The sequence below is a fragment of the Lycium barbarum genome, chromosome 3 (assembly GCF_019175385.1).
Source record: "Lycium barbarum isolate Lr01 chromosome 3, ASM1917538v2, whole genome shotgun sequence".
In the NCBI taxonomy this organism is placed as follows: Eukaryota; Viridiplantae; Streptophyta; class Magnoliopsida; order Solanales; family Solanaceae; genus Lycium; species Lycium barbarum.
This window is the reverse complement of record NC_083339.1, coordinates 139,459,679-139,479,490: the sequence shown is the minus strand read 5'-3', so window position 1 is coordinate 139,479,490 and position 19,812 is coordinate 139,459,679. Positions and strand designations below refer to the sequence as shown.

The 19,812-nt window shown below is 34.8% G+C and overlaps 3 protein-coding genes and 1 pseudogene across 5 annotated transcripts in view; all 4 read right to left on the bottom strand.

Moving 5' to 3' along the window:
* Window positions 1-910: 910 nt before the first annotated feature.
* Window positions 911-2,721, bottom strand: LOC132632959 (endochitinase 3-like; annotated as a pseudogene).
* Window positions 2,722-6,235: 3,514 nt separating this feature from the next.
* On the bottom strand, window positions 6,236-8,351 carry LOC132631470 (jasmonate-induced oxygenase 1-like). The gene is made up of 3 exons (XM_060347045.1): window positions 7,999-8,351; window positions 6,779-7,100; window positions 6,236-6,505 (listed from the first exon to the last, which is right to left on the bottom strand). The coding sequence occupies exons 1-3, from the start codon at window positions 8,349-8,351 to the stop codon at window positions 6,236-6,238; spliced, it is 945 nt and encodes a 314-aa protein (XP_060203028.1).
* Window positions 8,352-11,278: 2,927 nt separating this feature from the next.
* Window positions 11,279-12,760, bottom strand: LOC132632962 (1-aminocyclopropane-1-carboxylate oxidase 5-like). Its single transcript, XM_060349120.1, has 4 exons — window positions 12,374-12,760; window positions 11,858-12,178; window position 11,743; window positions 11,279-11,605 (listed from the first exon to the last, which is right to left on the bottom strand). Exons 1-4 carry the CDS (start codon window positions 12,706-12,708, stop codon window positions 11,336-11,338), a joined length of 927 nt encoding a protein of 308 aa, XP_060205103.1. The 5' UTR covers window positions 12,709-12,760; the 3' UTR covers window positions 11,279-11,335.
* Window positions 12,761-13,908: 1,148 nt separating this feature from the next.
* Window positions 13,909-19,812, bottom strand: part of LOC132632960 (protein DMR6-LIKE OXYGENASE 2-like) — a 30,175-nt gene continuing 24,271 nt past the window's right edge. For 2 of the 3 annotated variants that reach the window (XM_060349117.1, XM_060349116.1), the window contains exons 2-4: window positions 15,041-15,328; window positions 14,486-14,807; window positions 13,909-14,390 (exon numbers count right to left, since the gene is read on the bottom strand). In XM_060349117.1, coding sequence (XP_060205100.1) covers window positions 14,121-14,390; window positions 14,486-14,807; window positions 15,041-15,294 — 846 coding nt within the window. In that variant the 5' untranslated portion in view covers window positions 15,295-15,328 and the 3' untranslated portion in view covers window positions 13,909-14,120. Of the gene's footprint in view, window positions 14,391-14,485; window positions 14,808-15,040; window positions 17,260-19,812 lie in introns of those variants that run through there. The other variant, XM_060349115.1, reaches the window with a different exon arrangement.

The window sequence follows — 19,812 nt, the reverse complement described above, 5'->3', positions numbered from 1 at the left end:
CATAGGGGATATAGACTATCAAATATTCATATTCAGAGAGTAATTGAGACTACTTATAATTTAGATGTGCAAATAACAATTCGTGTCAAATTTAGGGAGTCTTCAATTATCCTGCTTATAAGTTATTTACTACTGATTTGGGTTACATTTTTCGAAATGATTGCTACTTTTTGTTTTCCAAAATCAAGCTAATATACAACTAGTTTTGGGTAGCTGCAATACAGGTTTCGTTTAATTAGTTCTGCTCTTCTTTTTTATTTGTCAGCGTCTTTATTTATGTTTCATCACACTCAAGACTTAGTGGAGAAGCCAGATATTCAACTAAGGGGAATCAAAAAAATATTCTTATGTCAAGAACGAGGTTCAATTAAACTCTTTGTACCTGTCGGCCTCCGCTCGTGCTCAGTCTTTTCTGCTTACTTTCTTTAATTTCCGTAATCCCGTTTGTAGAGAAAGGAGAGGGATCAACTCGCAAATGATTGAGCTACATCTCATTTAAAACTTGTTTATATCCTTCGACAATCCTTGTAAACGTGATAAGTCTATTATTTGTTGGATCTCTCTTACTTTAAAGCATGAGAATTCTTGTTTTAAATTTTAAAACTGTGCTAGCTACTTGCTTCTACATATATACTCGTGTGTTTAGAGCGTTCCTAACGTTACCATTAGCACTTCATGATGAACATCGTAGGATCCTGCTTCTACACAGCGTACATGCTTGATCGATCTATATTCTTCCCGTGCTTTCCTTAAATGAGGTAGAATTAACCATTTTTACACCCCCATGATCGAATAAAATGGCATAGCTATAATATTAATAGCAAGCCAATTTATGATTAATAAATAAACACATTGATACTGCATAGAGGAAACCTCCATCATCATCATTATTATTATTATTATTATTATTATTATTATTATTATTATTATAATGGCATCACATAGCCACAATTATGACAAGAGAGCGAAAAGGGAAAGCTCTTAGGGAGGGATAAAAAGAAAACATGGCCCCGATTAATCTAATTACAAGCATCCAATTCATGCCCTTAAAACGAGAGATTACAAAAGCTAGCATCAGTACTTGCTTATATTCTACATAGAACTGTAGAAGAGGCCGCCGTGGCCGAAATGCCTCTGGTTGACGCAGTCAATGTTCTCCCCAGGGCTAACACCTAGAATTTTGCAGTACCTCAAGTAAAAGCCCATTCGATTCGTTCCCCTCTCGTTAGGGCCATGACCACATTCAAGACCTCCGTTAAAGATGTTTGTGGTGACCCCAAAACCAGGGAGCCTCTTGGCAGCTATGTCTGATGGGGATGGTTCCCAATTTCCAACCATGACATTGTGGCAAGAAGGCTTTTTTGGTGGTTGAGGAGTCATCCAGTACCAAAGTGCAGATTTGAAAGAGATCACTGTGTCAGTCTCAACCAAATCAGGATTACCCGAGGTCTTCCCCTAAAGCCACTCCACAAGGCCCATAGTTGGTGTTGCTGCAATAAAAAATAATAATGTATGATCAAAACCTAACGTTAATTATCTTCATGTTGTTGGAAGTATTTTAAGTATGTAATAGAGAAATTTACACTGAGAGTACAAAATACATGGTTATAGCCATTACAACTTTAGTTTTCACGTAATGTATTACTTGCATGTCTTAAATCAACTAAATCTGCCGTGTAAAGAATCTATATATGTACTGTTGGCGCATAGAACACTTTTTGGAAAGAAATTTGTCATTTTAAAGCATATGACAAGTAAAAACTGTCTTATGTGCAAAAAAAGAGATCATACTATGAAATTAGGATGGGGCCTCGTCCATATTATTTCTTGCCAGGAGCGCACGGCCACTCAGCGCTTGGAAGACATTCAATAGACTTATTTTCAGGGGGCACATTGCTTTCTGCTTCGTTCATGCAGTAACCCCATGCATAAGTGCCATTAGGTGCACCATCCCAACCCTCTGCAATTTAAGGATATACACAGAAAATTTTACACAAGTTGTTGGCTGTTAATTTGGAAACAATAAACAAAGATAAGGTACACATCATGCATATATAGTATAGCACTATATATACACACTCTGTTCTGAGATCACTATACACTACAAGTATTCGGAATATATATAATTAAAATAGCTGAAGATTACCAGTAGTTGCATGCGATGTTTGAGCCAAGAAGGCAGCAACCTCCCTTTAACGGTGACCAATGTCACCAGCGGTGGCAAAACCTGTAAAATTCCTTGCCGCTTGTACAAATGCATCGAAGGTATAGAAGCTCTTCGAATAATTCACTGCTAACGATTTCAGTTATATCTGGTGATGGAACGGGAGGAGGAGGAGTGACTTGGAGCAGGTGGATGAGATGGAGGGGTTGGAGAAGGCGCAGGAGGACACTGACTTTGATAGTTACCTGGATCACAATAAGCACTTGCGGTCCCACAAAAGCCAGAGTTGCTGCAACAGTACCCCGAGGGGCACAGTGCACCTTCGGCTTCCGTACCACATTCTTCAGACTCAGCCAAGACACTTGGGATCAGTAACATAGCAAGAACAGAAAGAGTTGCAAATAAACAGTTGCTCGGGCTCATTTTCATCATGTTGATAATATTTGAAATGGAGATGAATGGATGATCAAAAATGGTGAAATGCCTAAGATATTTATAGAAAAATTCTAAAGGACTATATGGGTGTGTTTTGTATGATAGAAAATGCTTGGATAGCCAAACCCTCCAATTCCTCCGCTGGCTAGTAGATTTACTACACGTGTCCTCTTGAAATATTTATGGTCCAGATTAATTTTGGTTAACCAACCATGTTGACCCAGGTAAAATACTCTCTTTCTTCTCTCCTCTCAAACAACAATTTATTCCGCTTCATCCCAAATCAGTAAGCCTACCAAATCAAAACAAGCGGGTTCCTCCAAAAAAGGGATATGCTAAGATGAAGATTTCGAGTGTTTTGGTGATATTAATTGTTGAAGTTGATAATTGATAGACTTTTAGAGCATGTTAAGAAGGAAAAACTTTTAAAAGTTATGGTATAAATCAAGCCAGATACATTTGTATTACTGTTAATATTCTTATGAAGGTAAAATGAGACATTTAAAATTGTATAAAATGGTAATATTTTTCTCTCATTGCTGTCCAAAGAAGGTTATATATAAAGCAAAATCGGGTAAAAACTTACCTACATTGTGTTTAATTGCATCAAATTATATTAATTTACATTGGTAACGTAATAAATTAACTATAGTTTAATGATAAAAGTGTATGTGAACATATGTATTATGTATTTATTGGATTGGTGAAAACACCAAATGGGGATTTCTTTCCGGTTATAATCCTTTTTTCAGTCTTTATATCTGGAGTCAAAGTTTTGACTTTATGCTTGTGCTAGATACACACTTTTTTCAATTGAACCTTATCTTTGCCGGGCGAGGTTGATACAAAATTAAAGGATTGTATTTTTTGACCTAATTCGTAGTAACAATTGAAACAATGACCTATGAACGTTGGTGGATTGGACGATGAGGATTCAACAGGAAAATAAAATGAGGTACCTAAACAACACATCTTCATTGACCAACACTTTGGTCAATCTTGTAAATCTTTCTCTGGTTTCCATGATTCAGACAAATAGTAATGTGAAACTTGACGATAGTAATCAATACTTATGTCATTCTCAAAAAGAATGTTGAGGGTTAAAAGAGGTTTGCACTCTTCAATTTTTAGCTGTTGTTTGCAACTCGTTTTAACTTTTCAATCTATAAAAAAATTCATAAATATTCATGTTTCATCCCCTATAGTTAATGAATAGCCACTATCTTGAAATTTCAAATTTTACAAGCTAAGTTTCAGGACAATGAGCCGAAGAGTGCACTGCCAATAAGTGGTATTTCTACAGAAAAACGGAATAGAAATAACGGGCCTGTCAAAACTAATAGTGACATAAATGGGCCTGCAATGTTTAGGCCTGAAATTAAATGGGCTAGAGTTTGGGCTACAAACCGGTCTTGCAACGTTGTCCTATATCTGGCTGAATGAAGCCCGGTTGATGACTTTCACATATAACTAACCATCTTAGCATAAGATTCTTAAGTCATTCTTTCTTTGGACAGTGAATACTATATTGAGTGGTGGAATCGTAATTTTTAGCAAGGGGATTCAAAATATATATATATATATATATTGATTGTACCAGTCTCGTTCATCCAGTAAAATGGGGGAGGTGGACCTGGACTATTCTCCGCCCTCTTGGGCTGTTGATGTTGATCAACTTGAAATCTGTCCATAAAACGGTTGAACGATTTTGGCCCAACATTTTATTACGTCTTGCTTCTTAGTTCATTTTTTTTTAGGGAAAATATCACTAATTGCCCGTCCAACCTAAACTAATTATGCGCCCATGTCCCCTCCCAAATTATTTTCGTTTTTTCCCAATCCAGCCCAAATTAATTACCCGACGTGCCCCCTCGTTCAAATCCCTTCCTCCATGATATCATCACAGTATATTTATATATCATGATGGTATCATGGAGGACTACGAGAAGGACTGAAGCAGTCCTCCATGATACCATCACAATATATGTATATAAGATGATTGTATCACAGCTGTTCTTTTCGAGAAAAGTGTGTCTTTTTGAATGATTGAACATGATCATCCATAATACTATCTTAATATATTTATATATCATGATGGTATCATAGAGGACTAAGAGAAGGATTGAAGCAGTCTTCGATGGTACCAACTCAGTATATTTATATAGCATGTTAGTATCATAATTTGGGGGCATCTGGGGTAAATAGTTTAAATTTTTTCTAGGGTTTGATTTTGGTTTGAGGGGGTCACACGCGTTCTTTCCCCAGGGTCCCTTAGGAGCTCTCTTTTTTGCTCCTTGGTGACTTAAACCCACAACTTTCTTGACCTGGAGGTTTTTTTTATTCGTGTTTACCTGGAGTATTAGTTTGCATATATTGTTTTGGATAATAAAAGAACGAAAAATGCTTTTGCCTTAGATAAAAACTAGACGATGAAAGCCTGTGCTAGCACCGCCCCAATACAAAAATAGTACCACACTTTTCTTTTTAGTCTGTCTAAAAAAGAATGATATATTTTTATGTTTAGAAATCATTTAACTTGAAACTTCCACTTTTACCTTTAATAAAATGATTTAAATCCACACAAATATCTATAGCTTGTTTTAGACCACAAGTTTCAAAATCTTTCCCTTCTTTTTTAAACTTCGTGCCTAATCAAACTATGTCACATAAATTAGGACAAAGAGAGTACCTTTTAGTAATATAATTATGAAATTTTTATTATAGAAATTATTATAATTCAATTAATTGAAAATATCAATAAATTATTTTACTTAGTCCGATTCTCCCATATATGATTTTCCTGGTTTGCTTTTACAATTGAAAGATTTAAAATACATCTTCTCCTATCGAGTTTCATGCCATCATTTCTTTCTACTCAACAACATTGAAAAATGCTTTCATGTGTTAGCATCTGTTGTAGTCTTAAATTTTTAAGTATAGACCAACTTCATCATTTTAAGAAAATATGTGTATACGTTTCTTGACCGTTTATATTTCGTCTTCTTGATGGTATTCCTCATTATTTGTGTGAGACGTATATGTTTAAAATTAGTGCATTTTTATCCTTACCCAAAGGTATAAGTTTTAAATCTTTTGGTTTTATGACTTCTTTAGCGGTTTTTGTGTTCAATTTAAATCGTTATTTTTTTTTCCTGAATTTCTCTTCTTTAAATTTTCTCTAAGCGTACCTTTATCATTTCCTGAACTTATTATCATTATTTAAATGTCCTTTTTTTTTGGCAATTGTTTCCTACTTGTTCACGTGGGCCCCACCTTATTTATTTTTATTTTTTTTCCAATTGGCTCCTAATTCTTCAAGTGGACCCCACCTTAATTTTTTTAATAAATTATTTTAATTAATAACTATATTAGAAGAGTGGGTGGTTGAGGACCAAACCCACTTCTAATATACTAGAAAAGTAAAGAAAACAAAAATAGAAAAGTAATTGCCTTTAAATGATGTTTGCATGGTCCATCATAGGAAAATGAAAATACATTCGAGCAAAGTTGCAAATGTTTCTGCACGAGATAAAGTTCATTAACGGAGACTAGAAAAATGTGTACAAATTTAGAAAGTTTAAAATCATATAAAAATGAAGAGAACGATGATTAATCAGAGATTCATTTACTGATTCTCTACACAGTGAGTGAAAAATGAGATAGGCCGAGATCGTCTTCAAGTCCAGAAGCGCGTTTAAGCTTATTTTCCTTGCGCTTTTGCAAATAATCGCTATAAATGAATCCCTTATACTTGGGTTTCTCAGCAATTTTCTTAGTGAAATGGGGAAGGGGTTCAACCCATTTATCCCCTGATACATTATAGAAGAATGAAAATGAATTTCTTGATATTCCAGTTGGTCTCACCACCCTATGATTTGGACTCTTGTACTTGTTATTTGTCAGTACCTTCAACAAAAAATAAAAAATAAACGTCATAAGAAAAAAACATTTTTTTTGTTTAACCATTTGATATTCTGAACTTAATGGTCTGACTATTTCAGAGTTGTGTCTCGTAAAACTCATTTAAGGGAAAGCCCGAATTTCTCAATTTTATATCTCGAACTCGAAACCTGTAATTAAGAGCCGAGAGATTGCATCCACCCTACCACACTTCAGTAATGTAAATATTTATTTACTTATATAACACTGCCAGTATAAACAATTTTTTTTCCTTTTTACCTGAAGAATAATACCGACGTTGACAACAAGTGCACCCTCTTTTGGTGTTACTGGGATCCATTCATCATCTTTTTGAACTTCAAGCCCTCCAACTTCATCCTGTAACACAAATGTTATACATCCAACATCTCTATGTGAATTTATTCCCATTTTTTCCTTCTCTGTTGCTGGTAAATAATACAGAGCTGTCAACACATCTGAATTTCTGTCATTGTTAAATTCCTGGAGAGTGCTTGGAGGCAGCCCCAATGATTCACTAAGGATGCTCTCTAAAATTGCTCCGATCTTCGCGAAGTGATTGAATAAATCTCCCATTACTGCTCTGAAACATTGAATAAACAAGAATTAATGAATTAACAAGAATTAATGAATTATCTTCTCAATGGCTATTCGTTCAATTTGAGAGTCAAGTTTCACTCTGATTATTTTAACTGATCAGCTTTTCATGCCCTACAAGGTCATGATAGGAGTAGATTTGTATTCTATCCATTAGATTAATAATAAATGTATGCAATCATTCACTCAAATGAAATGATTAAACGGCATTTAAATTAAATGGCCCTTAATCATTTCTACCCCATATAGCCATATAAATATTCAGTTTCTGGATAGCTCTGTCATAAATTTAAAAAGATGTTCCAACTTTGTTTCAAAACTCAAGTCTATCATATGCTATACTTTAAGAATTTTGTACTTTAGTAGCGATATGAGAAGATCCAATAACGTTGTATTTTTATCTTACAAAACAAATATATTAGTTAAAGGGTCTCCGCAAATCATTGAGTACAATAACCATTAGATAGCAGAGAATGTGAAGACATGGACAGCTCTGTTAGAAAAGTTTGATAGGCACCAGTTTTACTAGGCGCCAGTTTAGACATTAAACAGCTTAAGCTTTTGCAAAAAAAGTGTAAAATAAAAGTGTCACTACTACGAGTTTAACTTAAATGCACTGACGGTGTAAAAGGTATTTGTACAATCAGATCACTCACTGCTTATTCTCAGTCTCTAACATTTCTATCCAAACACGTAATTGCTTATTTGTAAATTCAGCTCCAAGACTTAAAGAGTGTTTTTAAGGACCTGGTGAAACTATTTTAATTCAGCTAAGGCTAATGGGCTCATATTAATTGGTAACCTGGTAATAATGGTTAAACTCCAGTGATCATGTAATTTATTTTTATGCATATAAGTCTTTCTAATTTAAAGATATAACTTACCGGAGATGTGGATGATTGGAAGGAAAAACATTGAAGTTGGATCCAGGCTGAAGCATAACCAAGAACTCTGCAAACTCATAAGATGGATTTGGTTTTCTGTTATAGCCTGCAGGAAAAGGTGACCCTGGCAATGGGGAGCAGTTCAGTTTCTCTTCGACAGGAGACTCGAAAAATGCCTTTGATAAGTTCAGGGCGTGGCTCATTAGGTCCAAAGGTACCCCATGATTGACGATTTGGAAGAAGCCATATCGAGAACATGATTCGTTTATCAGTTCTCTCGTATTTCTCTTGTCATCTTCATCACCTAGAATGAAAGGGGAGAGATCAACTATTGGTATCGCTAAATTAGCCATGTGGACTTGCAAAACCTAAGCGTACAAGATGTTGCAGTGTTTCCGAAAATGGACAGAAGTACTACAAGACTCTTATAACAAGATTACAATATAACTATATGAAAAAAATTGATCAATAATTTGGTTTGTGAGATGGATGGCTAAGACAAATCTTATTAGTACCACAAAACGGTAGTTTTTTTAAGTGTCTATATGTGTGTGTGTTTCTGGTTGATGATTATCATTATAAAAAAGGATAAGTATGGTTATGGATTAATTAGATCAAATAATTTAAACTTGCAGAACCTTAGAGACGGACATAACCACCTCACAGCTCACACGGAGCCTTCAATTTGTCAACTTCACGTGATTTCATCCCATTTTATTACTTATATTTTGCTGTGTTAGATCTCATCTCGTACTCTCTCATTTGTTTGATAATATTTTTAGCATTATCAAGGATTTCCTCAGGAAAAAATCTCAATACTCTAGGGAGTTAAATTTAAATAAAACCAGACGTGCATTGGTATCCAAAACTAGAGTAAACAATCTAAAGGAGTACTTCACATTATTCGAAAAAGAAAAGAAATAAAAAAGAAACAAGACCGCAGGGTCTGCAGTTTGAGTATTTTAAATTGGTATCAACAAACAACAGCAATACACATAGGCCATAGCTATAAGTTGAGTATTCCTCTTCAAGGAATCAGGCATGTACGATAAAAGACGTGTTGAAGATTTAATCTATTGCTCTTGATTTTGTACTTTTACTCACTACCCATAGCATTAAGGTCTTCCCACCAAATTTAATTATAGCTTATGATGTATGCTTTTCTTTATCTCAGTCTAATAGTTTTTTTTTTTTTTTTTTTTTTTTTTTTTTTTTTTTAGTCCACATATTTTTGTTATGTTTCCCTGTTTTTGCACCTTGGCCCAACTTAGATGGTAAACATAACCTACTACAAGTAGGTGGTTGTTTGCTTTATCAGAAACACATTATTGGTTTAGTTAAATCTTTTTTCCATAGTGAAATTTTGAAGTTGTACTCTCTTTCCAGCCATATCATTCTGTCTTAAATTTCAACCGTGGAAATTTCATGTCAACTATTTAATTTTTATTTTTTTAAACTTCTATTGTGAGAGTTACTAGCTAAACATATGTTGTAAACGTTAATTTGCATGTTTGCAGGAGATAGTTTCATCAATCTTATTTTGTCGCGGCCAAACCTGACTTTTGCACAATCCAATAGAGTGTAATGCACTAGCACTTCTTCAGGTATAGAAATTTCTTGTGTTTGTGGACCTTTTTGCAAATGAGTCTTGATATTGTTTCTGTTATTCTCTATTTCTTTTATTCTTTATTGTTGGCGATGTTTAAAGTAATGAGTTATTGTCATTACATGATTTCTTTATAATGATTAAATGTATTAAGTAGTAGGATATTGGAAATCAGGTATTTTGAGGTTGTGTCATATGTACCAGGTATTTTGAGGTTGTGTCATATGTACCAAGAGAGGTAGAGGGGGCTAAATTGCTTAGACTCAGGTGCGGGTATCCGATACGGGTACAGACCCCAGTGTCAAATTCATGCTAAATCTAAATTTTAAGATTCACGGATGCAGATGCAGGTAGGGATACGATGCGGGGATTCAGCTAATTAAGAAAATAATAGTGTGTTCTCTTACAACTTAATTTTTTTTACTGAGATGGTCACACACAAGGGCGGCTCAACATAATTGGATGCCTAAAGCAAAAAATTTAACATATTTTTGCGCGGATTGTCCTTCTTTTGGGGTGATCTTTAATTTTTGGCCCTCAAATTAGTGGTCTTTTAATATTTGCCCTTCACTTCCTGGGTTTGAATCTAGGCTCAGTAAAAAAAAAAAATCGCAATGCATAAATTGGGATTTCTTGGGAAGAAGTTGGGATTCGCACCTAACTTATGCCTTAAGTTAGGTTCCAACTTATGCCTTGAGGCATAAGTCACCCCAACTTATGCCTTGAGGCATAAGTTGGCCTTAAGACAAACTTTTACTCAAAATTAGGTCTAAAGTTAGGCCTTAAGGCAGAAGTTTGCAAAATTTCAGCAAAATATTTTTATTTTTATTTTTTTGCCTTAAGGCAGAGTAAGGCATAAGTCCAGCTTATGCCCTGCGAATTCAACTTATGCCTTGCAATTTTCTTTAATTTTTTTTTACTGAACGAAGGTTCGAACTCGGAATCAAGGGGCTTTTAGAGAAGGATAAAAATTAAAGACCACCCCAGCTAAGGGCAATCCTGCAAATTGTCTTATTTAATCAGAGGCCCATGCTTAAAAGAAAAAGCTCACTGATATATTATTTGACATCTATCTTTCTAGCTTTTTTATAATGATTCCTTCTAATAATGTTTTTTCAATCGATAATATAGCTAATTGATTTAATATCTCTTGATACATTATTGATCTTAGGTGATATTTTATAAATTTAAATTTTGAAAAAGTTCTTTCCATTGAGGCAATTTTTAACATAATTTTATATAAAAGCAATATATGCATTTGAAAATGAATCAAGTCTTTTTATCCAATTAAGTATATCAATTAGAATATTATTTTCTACTTGTAATATTTTCCTTAACATTTTTAATTCATAAAGTAAGTCTAAATCATCAATACTATAGCGTCTTGAGTATATTTTAAAGAACATTCACGATTAACACAAACTATTCATTGTAAAAATAAGGGCCCAAATTAATTTTCTCATCCACTTTTAAATTTTACAAAAAATTGTTATTTTTACTAAAAAATCCATTTTTTAAAAAAAATTATTAAACTTATTCTGGTAAAAAATGGCGGCCAAAGGCAAACACTTTAGTGGGCCTAGCCATCAAGCCGGCACTGGTCGCACACTTCTACACACATCAGGAGTAATACATATTATTGCAGGTTTACGTCAACACACATATCAGGAGTAATACATATTATTGCAGGTTTCTTTCCACATAGTGAGAAGATCCTTGATCACATAGACTTCAATTAGAAATTGAGTAGTGGGTTATGTGGATGAGATCTTCAGGTCTAGCTGGTGGATGAGACCTGTTTCTGCGTCTCAGCTGCAAATATTCATTGAAGAGGAATCCTCTGTACTTGGGCGACACTCCAATTTCTTTTGTAAACTGTGGTAATGGCTCAACCCACTTGTCTCCTTGCACGTTATAGAAGAACGCCAATGAGTAACGGTTTTTTCCTCTTGGTCTCACCACTCTATGAGTTGCACTCTTGAATTTATTGTTGCTTAGCACCTTTTTTTATGTCACAAAAAAAAAAAAAAGTTAATTCCTCAAATGGTCATCGAACTAAATTTCACCAGAATACTAGATAAACAAGCAAAATACCATGTTAACTCAAATATAAAGCAAATTAAACTTAAAACATCAACTCTACTGTAAATGGGAAATAGTTCAGTGACTTTTATAGGAAAGGGTCGTGATTCCTTAAATTTTTGGGATAATGGTAACTGTGATATTAACTGCCAGCCGGTTTATATATATAACTGTATCATGTCACCAATATTAACTACTAGTTTGTCTTTGGAAGGCGCTATAGGAATCCACTGCCCATCTTTGTGCACCTGAAGGCCTCCAACTTCATCCTGGTAGACAATGGTGATGCAGCCAGGATCTTCATGTGCTGGTTTTCCTACGTTCTCATCCTCTGTCGCTGGAAAGTAGTGCAGGCCCATCAAGGCATCCTGAGACCGATCATTGTTGTAGTTAGCGAGGAAGTTAGGAGGGAGGCCCAAACACTCGCTTATGATGCTCTCCAACACAACTCCTAACTTTGTCAAATGTGAAACCATCTCCTCCAATACTTGCCTAAGAAATCAAACATATTTACTTCACAAATAACATTCTTAAAAATTTTATAAAGGGAGAAAATGCAAATTATGTTTCTAAATTCGTACTAGTTCTTGGAATCATCATATCAGAGGATTGCCTAAACTAGAAACAATTAATTTGAGATGCAATTGAGAGAGAATATGGCGATAGCGGAAATAGTTAAAATATTACTTGAAAGGAGGTGGACTTTTGGGGCAGACATTGAAGCCAGAAGATGAACGACGAAACACTAAGTGCTCATAAGTCTCAACGGAATTCTGTGTGCTTTTTAAATAATTTTCAGGTAGAGAGAATTTGTTTTCATCTGAACAAGCAAAGAAGGTCTTGTACATATCCATGGTTCTGCACAACAAGTCCAATGGAATTCCATGATTCGCAATCTGGAAGAAGCCATAGTTAACACATGCTTCGCCTATTTGCTCCACCGTCTTCTTTTTCCCTTCTTCATTTTCCTCTGATCTAAAAAAAGGAGAAACATCAATAGTTGGAATATCAAAACTAGCCATGATGTTTTCCTTATTTCTTGACTCTCAATGTTGTTTTAAACCTCTTTATCACCAAAAAATAATTGTTTTAATCCCACAGTTGATTCTTTTTGTTACATTTAAAAAAAAAGGCAACTTGCAAACCTACTACCTTTACCTTCCTACACTTCTTTTTCCCTATCAACTCAAGCCCAGCATTTTTAACTCTGAAATAAATTCATATTTAAAACTCACTAAAATTTCAACTAGTTTTAGATCTGAACCCATAAATTATAAAAATCGAATGACTTTAGTTCTAAAATTCTGATAAGTTGAACCCGTCAAATTTAAATTTTAGATCCGTCTCTACAAATCGAGATGTTGTATTGCTATTATATAGCAGTGAAAATGACTTTGCTATTTCTTAAAAGTTATAAACCAACTACTTCCTCCTTGCGTAGTTGTTCATTTCCAGCAACTCTCGATGATGTTTGTATTCAAACTGACTCTCAACTTGCTTTAGATCTCAAACTCACAAAGAAGAATCCAGCAATATTTTTGTTGTTGCTATTTTTCATAGCTAACTGGCGATAGTAAACATAGATTTCCCAGGCAATGACGATGAAACGTAGTTAAATTATTTGGACAGAGCCTTTCTTACAGAGGAATATTTTGAATAATTTGGTTGGTGAGATGGCTAAGACGAATCTTATTAGTATAAAATTACACACAAAACTGTGGCTTTTTGTATGTGCGTTCCTGGTTGATGATTAGCTTGGCTCCCTGATGACTATGTTTATAAAAAAAGGATAGTTAGAGATTAATTAAATCAAATAATTTAACTCGCTTTGCGGAACCATAGAGACGGACATAACCACCTAACAGCTCACATGGAGCCTTTAATTTGTTATCTTCACGTGATTTCGTCACATTTTACTAGTATCATAATTTGCTGTGTGTTAGATCTCATCTATTACTCTTTCTCATTTGTCTTATATATTTTTTTAGCATTATCTAGGATTTGTTTAGAAAAAATCTCAATACTCTAGATTCCATCTGGCTTTAATAGGGAGTTAAAGTTTATTAAAACAGACGCTTTGGTATCTAAAACTAGAGTAAACAATATGCATGAGTACTTGACGTTATTCAAAAAAGAAAAAAGGAAAGAAAGAAACAAGATTGCAGTATCTGCAATTTGAGTATTTTGAATTAGCAACAACAAACAGTGGCGAGACACATAGCTATAAATTGAGGATTCCTCTTCAAAGAATCAAGCTTGTACAATGAGCGATGTATTGAAGACATAATTAAGAAAAAAAATTGTGTATTCTCTGACAGTATAAACCAGTCACACGCTTTAACGTACATGTTAGAAGTGATGTGATACATATTATTTCTATGTTTCTTTCCACATAGAGAAAAAAATCCTTGGTCAGATAGACTTCAATTCTCCTCTAATTAGAAATTGAGTAGTGGGTTATATGGATGAGATCTTCAGGTCTAGCTGGTGGATGAGTCCTGTTTCTGTGTCTCAACTGTGCATATTCTTCGAAGACAAATCCTCTGTACTTGGGCGACTCTCCAATTTCCTTTGTGAACTGCGGCAATGGCTCAACCCACTTATCCCCTTGCACGTTATAGAAGTATGCGTACGAGTAACGGTTTATTTCTCTTGGTCTCACCACCCTGTGAGTTGCACTCTTGAATTTATTGTTGCTTAGCACCTTTTTAATGTCAACAAAAAACCAAAGGTGATTCCTCAAATTTTGGGATAATGATAACTGTGATATTAACCAGCAGCCGAATTATATTTAATTACCTGAATAACATCGCCAATGTTAACAACTAGTTTGTCTTTGGAAGGCGCTATAGGGATCCACTGGCCATCTTTGTGCACTTGAAGGCCTCCAACTTCATCCTGGTAGACAATGGTGAAGCAGCCAGGATGTTGGTGTGCAGGTTTTCCTAAGTTCTCAGCTTTTGTTGCTGGAAAGTAGTGGAGGCCCATCAGGGAATCCTGAGAACGATCATTGTTGTAGTTTGGAAGGAATTTATGAGGGAGACCCAAACACTCACTTATGATGCCCTCCAACACACCTCCTAATTTGGTGAAGTGGGAAAACATCTCCTCCAAAACTTGTCTAAGAATATCAAACACATATATTTAAACCACAAAGACATTCTTACATATTTTGAAAAAGGTGAAAATGCAAGTTCATTTCAAACTTGTACTAGTTCTTATACGATCGAGTATACTAGAAACAGTAATTCGAGATGCAATTGAGAGATAATAGGGTGATGGCACAGTTTCTATTATATAGTTATATATATAAATTGATTTAATTAGTTTTCACATTGGAATAGGAGGACTTACTTGAAATGAGGTGGATTTTTGGGGCAGATATGGAAGCTAGAGCATGCAATATCAAACACGAAGTGCTCATAAATCCCAGCTGAATGCTGTGTACTTTTCAAGTAAGCAGCAGGCGCAAAGAGTTTATCTTCATCTGAACAAGCAAAGAAGGTCTTGAACATATTCATGGTTCTGCTCAACACGTCCAAAGGAATTTCATGATTCGCAATTTGGAAGAAGCCATAGTTAACACAGGCTTCTCCTATTTGCTCCATAGCCTTCTTTTTGCCTTCTTCGTTTTCCTCTGATCTGAAAAATGGAGAAACATCAATTGTTGGAATATGAAAACTAGCCATGATGTTTTCCTTCTCGACTCTCAATGTTGTTTTAAATCTCCTTATCAACAAAAAACACAGTAGTTTTAAAGAGAGTCAAAACTATTGATTCTTTTTTAATTTTCAAAAACGCAACTTCCATGCAAACCTAACTACCTTCCTACATTTTTTTATATCAACTCAGATCTAACATTTTTCAAAGATCAACTTGCAAATTAAACTAACTACCTACTGTAGTTGTTTATTCCCAGCAACTCTACATTTTACACAGTGGCCATGATGTTTGTCTCCTATTGATTATCCCACCTTGCTTTAGAGCGAGGGGCGGGTACCCCTTGGCTTAAGCCGTGTCACAGGATACCGCTTCGTCAGAAATGTTTACAAGGTATGTATATATAATCAATATATAGAAACATAATATATGCTAAATAAGACAGAATTGTCTCTTAGCTAGTCTGTGTTGGAATTATTAATGCATTCACAAGGATACTATCCTTGGCTTTTATGTTTTCTAGGAGTTCTTTATTGTTTCAAGAATATCATTTTGTCTTTCAATATTATCTCTTAGATTTTCAAGAAATCTTCTAAAAGTTTGTGATACATGTATCTAGTGAATTGTGATACATGTATCTAGTTATTTGTGCAAGACTTTTGAATTGTTTTTTTAAGTAGTATAATTAGAGATGTAATTGATGATTGTAATCATCTCAAGTGGCCTTAAGTAGCCTAATACAACTTGAGCATTCTCTAAGAAAAACATTCTCTTCCTATTCTTTCCTACAAATTGGTATCAAGAGCAGTTTTTGTTCTTAATTTGGGGTTAGGTGAAGAAAAAAAATTTATGGCATCTAAAACAAATGATGGTGCTGATTCTTCAGTTGTTCTTACTCCATTTTTTTTATGAAAATGACTTTGAATACTGGAAGATAAGAATGAGAACTTATCTAAAAGCTGAAGGTTTGTGGACTATTGTTGCAAATGGCTATGAAGAGCCAGAAGACGATGGTGAACTTTCAGTAGCAGAGATGAAAAATCTTGAGGCTAAGCGTCGTCAAGATGCAAAGGCTTTGAGCCAAATTCAAATGGGAGTCTCAAGAGCATTTTTTTGCAAAAATTGCTACTTGTGAGACTGCAAAGCAAGCTTGGGAGTCTCTGGAAGCTGAGGTGTATGGTGACGAAAAGGTACACACTATCAATCTTCAAACTCTTAGAAGTGAGTTTCAAAATTTGAAGATGATAGAATCTGAAAAAATCGATGAATATTGTACAAGAGTCATGAATATTGTTAATGAAATGAGAAATCATGGTGATGAAATTTCTGACCAACAAGTTGTGGAAAAGATTCTAATTAGTGTCACAGAAAAGTATGAGTATATTGTTGCTATCACTGAGGAGACGAAAGATCTTTCTAAGCTTTCCATCAAAGAGCTAGTTGGATCGTTCCGTGCACACGAGAAGCGAAGATTTTTTCGTGAGAATCAACCACAGAGACGGCTTTCCAGTCCAGAACCAATGATAATTCTCAAAATTTCTCAAAGAATCAACAAAAAAAGAAGTACAATCCAAAAAAGAAGCAGGATCGTGATAGCTCTACTAAGAAGGTTGAAGAAAAAGGTGAGAAAAGTACTAGTCTTTTTTGTAAAATTTGCAAAAAGACTAATCATAATGCAGAAAAATGTTGGCACAAAGGCAAGCCCCAATGTAACTTTTGTAAAAAGTTTGGCCATATTGAGAAGGACTGCAGGCACAAGCAACAGGAGTAAGTAAATTTCTGTGAAGGAAAAGAGGAAGAAAACCTTTTCTACGCTTCTCAATCTAATGCTTCAGCAAAAAGCAATGAATGGTATGTTGATAGCAGTTGTACCAATCATATGACTGGAGATGAAAAAGCATTCCTCTCAATTAATTGCAACATCACTTCTAAAGTGAGAATGGGGAATGGAGCCTTAATTGATGCAAAAGGTAGAGGTACCATTTCGATCAACAGAAAAGGGAGCGGTAAGCAAATTCATGATGTCCGTTATGTTCCTGACTTGGAAGAAAATTTGCTTAGTGTTGGTTAGCTCATGGAAAATGGTTATTCTCTTGTGTTTAGAGATAATTGTTGTAGAATTTATGATAAAATTGAGCCAAATCAAGTCATTGTTGAAGTAAATATGATAAAAAGAAACTTTCCTTTACAACTTCATTACAATGCATTCAAAAATGAAGTTGTAGATGATTCATTTGGCACAAAAGGTTTTGTCACTTGAATTTTCATGGTTTGAAGCTTTTGAAACAAAAAGACATGTTGCAAGCCTTCCTGAGATACATATTGAGGTGGATCCAAGTGAAAGTTGTATTATGGGAAAGCAACATAGAAAGTCTTTTCCAAAAGGGAAGTCTTGGAGAGCAAGTGTACTTTTGGAACTAATCCATACAAACATTTGTGGACCAATGAAGACTCCATCTCAGGGAAGCCAAAGGTACTTTCTAATTTTTATTGATGATTTTCAAGAATGACTTGGGTTTATTTCTTGAAAGAAAAGTCAGAAACATTTGCTACATTCAAGAGATTTAAAGCCTTTGTTGAGAAGCAAAAAGGCTGTAGCATCAAAACCATTCGCAGTGACAGAGGAGGTGAATACACAAGTCGAGAATTTGAAGAATACTGCAAAAATGAAGGCATTGAGAAGCAACTTACCGCAGGGTACACTCCTCAACAAAATGGTGTATCAGAAAGGAGAAACAGAACCATTGTTGAAATGGCCAGAATGATGATGAATGAAAAAGGGCTGCCAAAATATTTTTGGGCACAAGCAGTACATACAGCAGTGCACATCCTCAATAGGTGCCCGTCAAAGGCATTGAAGGATAAGAAACCAGTTGAAGCTTGGAGTGGAATGCAACCTTCTGTAAGTCATTTTAAAATTTTCGGGTGTATTTGTTATGCTCATATACCTGCTGAAAAAAGAACAAAATTGGATGAAAAGAGTAAAAAATGTATATTTCTTGGTTTTAGTGATGTGACAAAAGGCTATAGGCTTCTCGATGTCAAAACTAACAGACTTGTTGTTAGTAGAGATGTCATTTTTGATGAAAAAACAGCATGGAATTGGAAAGATAAAAAGGTGGAGAATACTTCTATCATTTCTTTAAATGTGCCAAGTCAAGAAGAGGAGAGGAAGCGGAAGATGTCCCTCAATAGGGATAAATCTCAGATCCAGAAGATGAAGAACCACCTCCTAGAGGAACAAGAATGTTGAGTGACATCTATCAAAGATGCAACTTTGCCTGTATTGAGCCAGAAAATTATGAGGAGGCAATAAAGCATGATGTAAGGAAGACAGCCATGGTAGAAGAAATTCAGATGATTGAGAAAAATAATACTTGGGAGCTTGTGGATGTACCCAAAGAAAGAGAAGTTGTAAGTCTACAATGGATTTACAAAATCAAACTCAATCAAGAAGGAGAAATTCAAAGCACAAAGCAAGGTTGGTTGCTAGAGGTTTCACTCAAAAGCCAGGTATTGATTTCTATGAAACTTTCTCTCCAGTTGCACTTCTTGAGACAATTAGAACCTTGATTGCTGTTGCTGCACAAAAGAAATGGAAGATTTTTCAACTTGATGTTAAGTCTGCATTTCTAAATGGAAAACTTGATGAAGAAATTTATGTTGAGCAACCTCAAGGATTTTTTGTTCAAGGGGGAGAAGAGAAGGTGTACAGGCTAAAAAAGGCTCTTTATGGGCTGAAGCAAGCGCCAAGAGCTTGGTACAATGAAATTGATACATACTTTCTGAAAAATGATTTTCAGAGAAGTAAAAGCGAAGCCACTTTGTATGTGAAGCAAGAACATGGCATCATTGTCTTTGTTTGCCTCTATGTGGATGATCTGATTTTTACAGGAAATGTTCTGAAGATGATGCAGAAATTCAAGCAAGATATGATGCAAACTAGGACTGTTCACAGTTTTGGTTAAAACCAAAACCAAACCGAAAATTTAACCAAACCGAATAAAATAACCGACATTTGGTTTAGTTTGGTTTGGTTTGGTTTTAAATTTGAAAAACCGATAATATTTGGTTTGGTTATGGTTATAGTAAAAAATAACCGAACCAAACCGATAATTATATACATAAAATTTATAATTATTTATATGTATAATATTAGCTTTTCAAAAATAATTAAGATATTTTATACCTTTTAATTATTAATTTAATTTTGGTCTACTTATTTTTAAGGCCCATGTCTTAAAAGAATATGTACAACAATCCAAGCCCAACTCTAATAAGTCGTAAGCATAAGGGTTGTTTGTATTTTGAAACCTCTGTTTGACTTGTTCTTTTGAATCTAAACTGCGTTGCAAGTTTGGTCCACCTGATTTGCCAACAGCGTGTCTTTCCCTCAATATGCAGCAAAGTTCACCCTAGTGGGCCATGAGGAAAAAAAAAAGCTTCATAAGAAATTTGAAGAATGT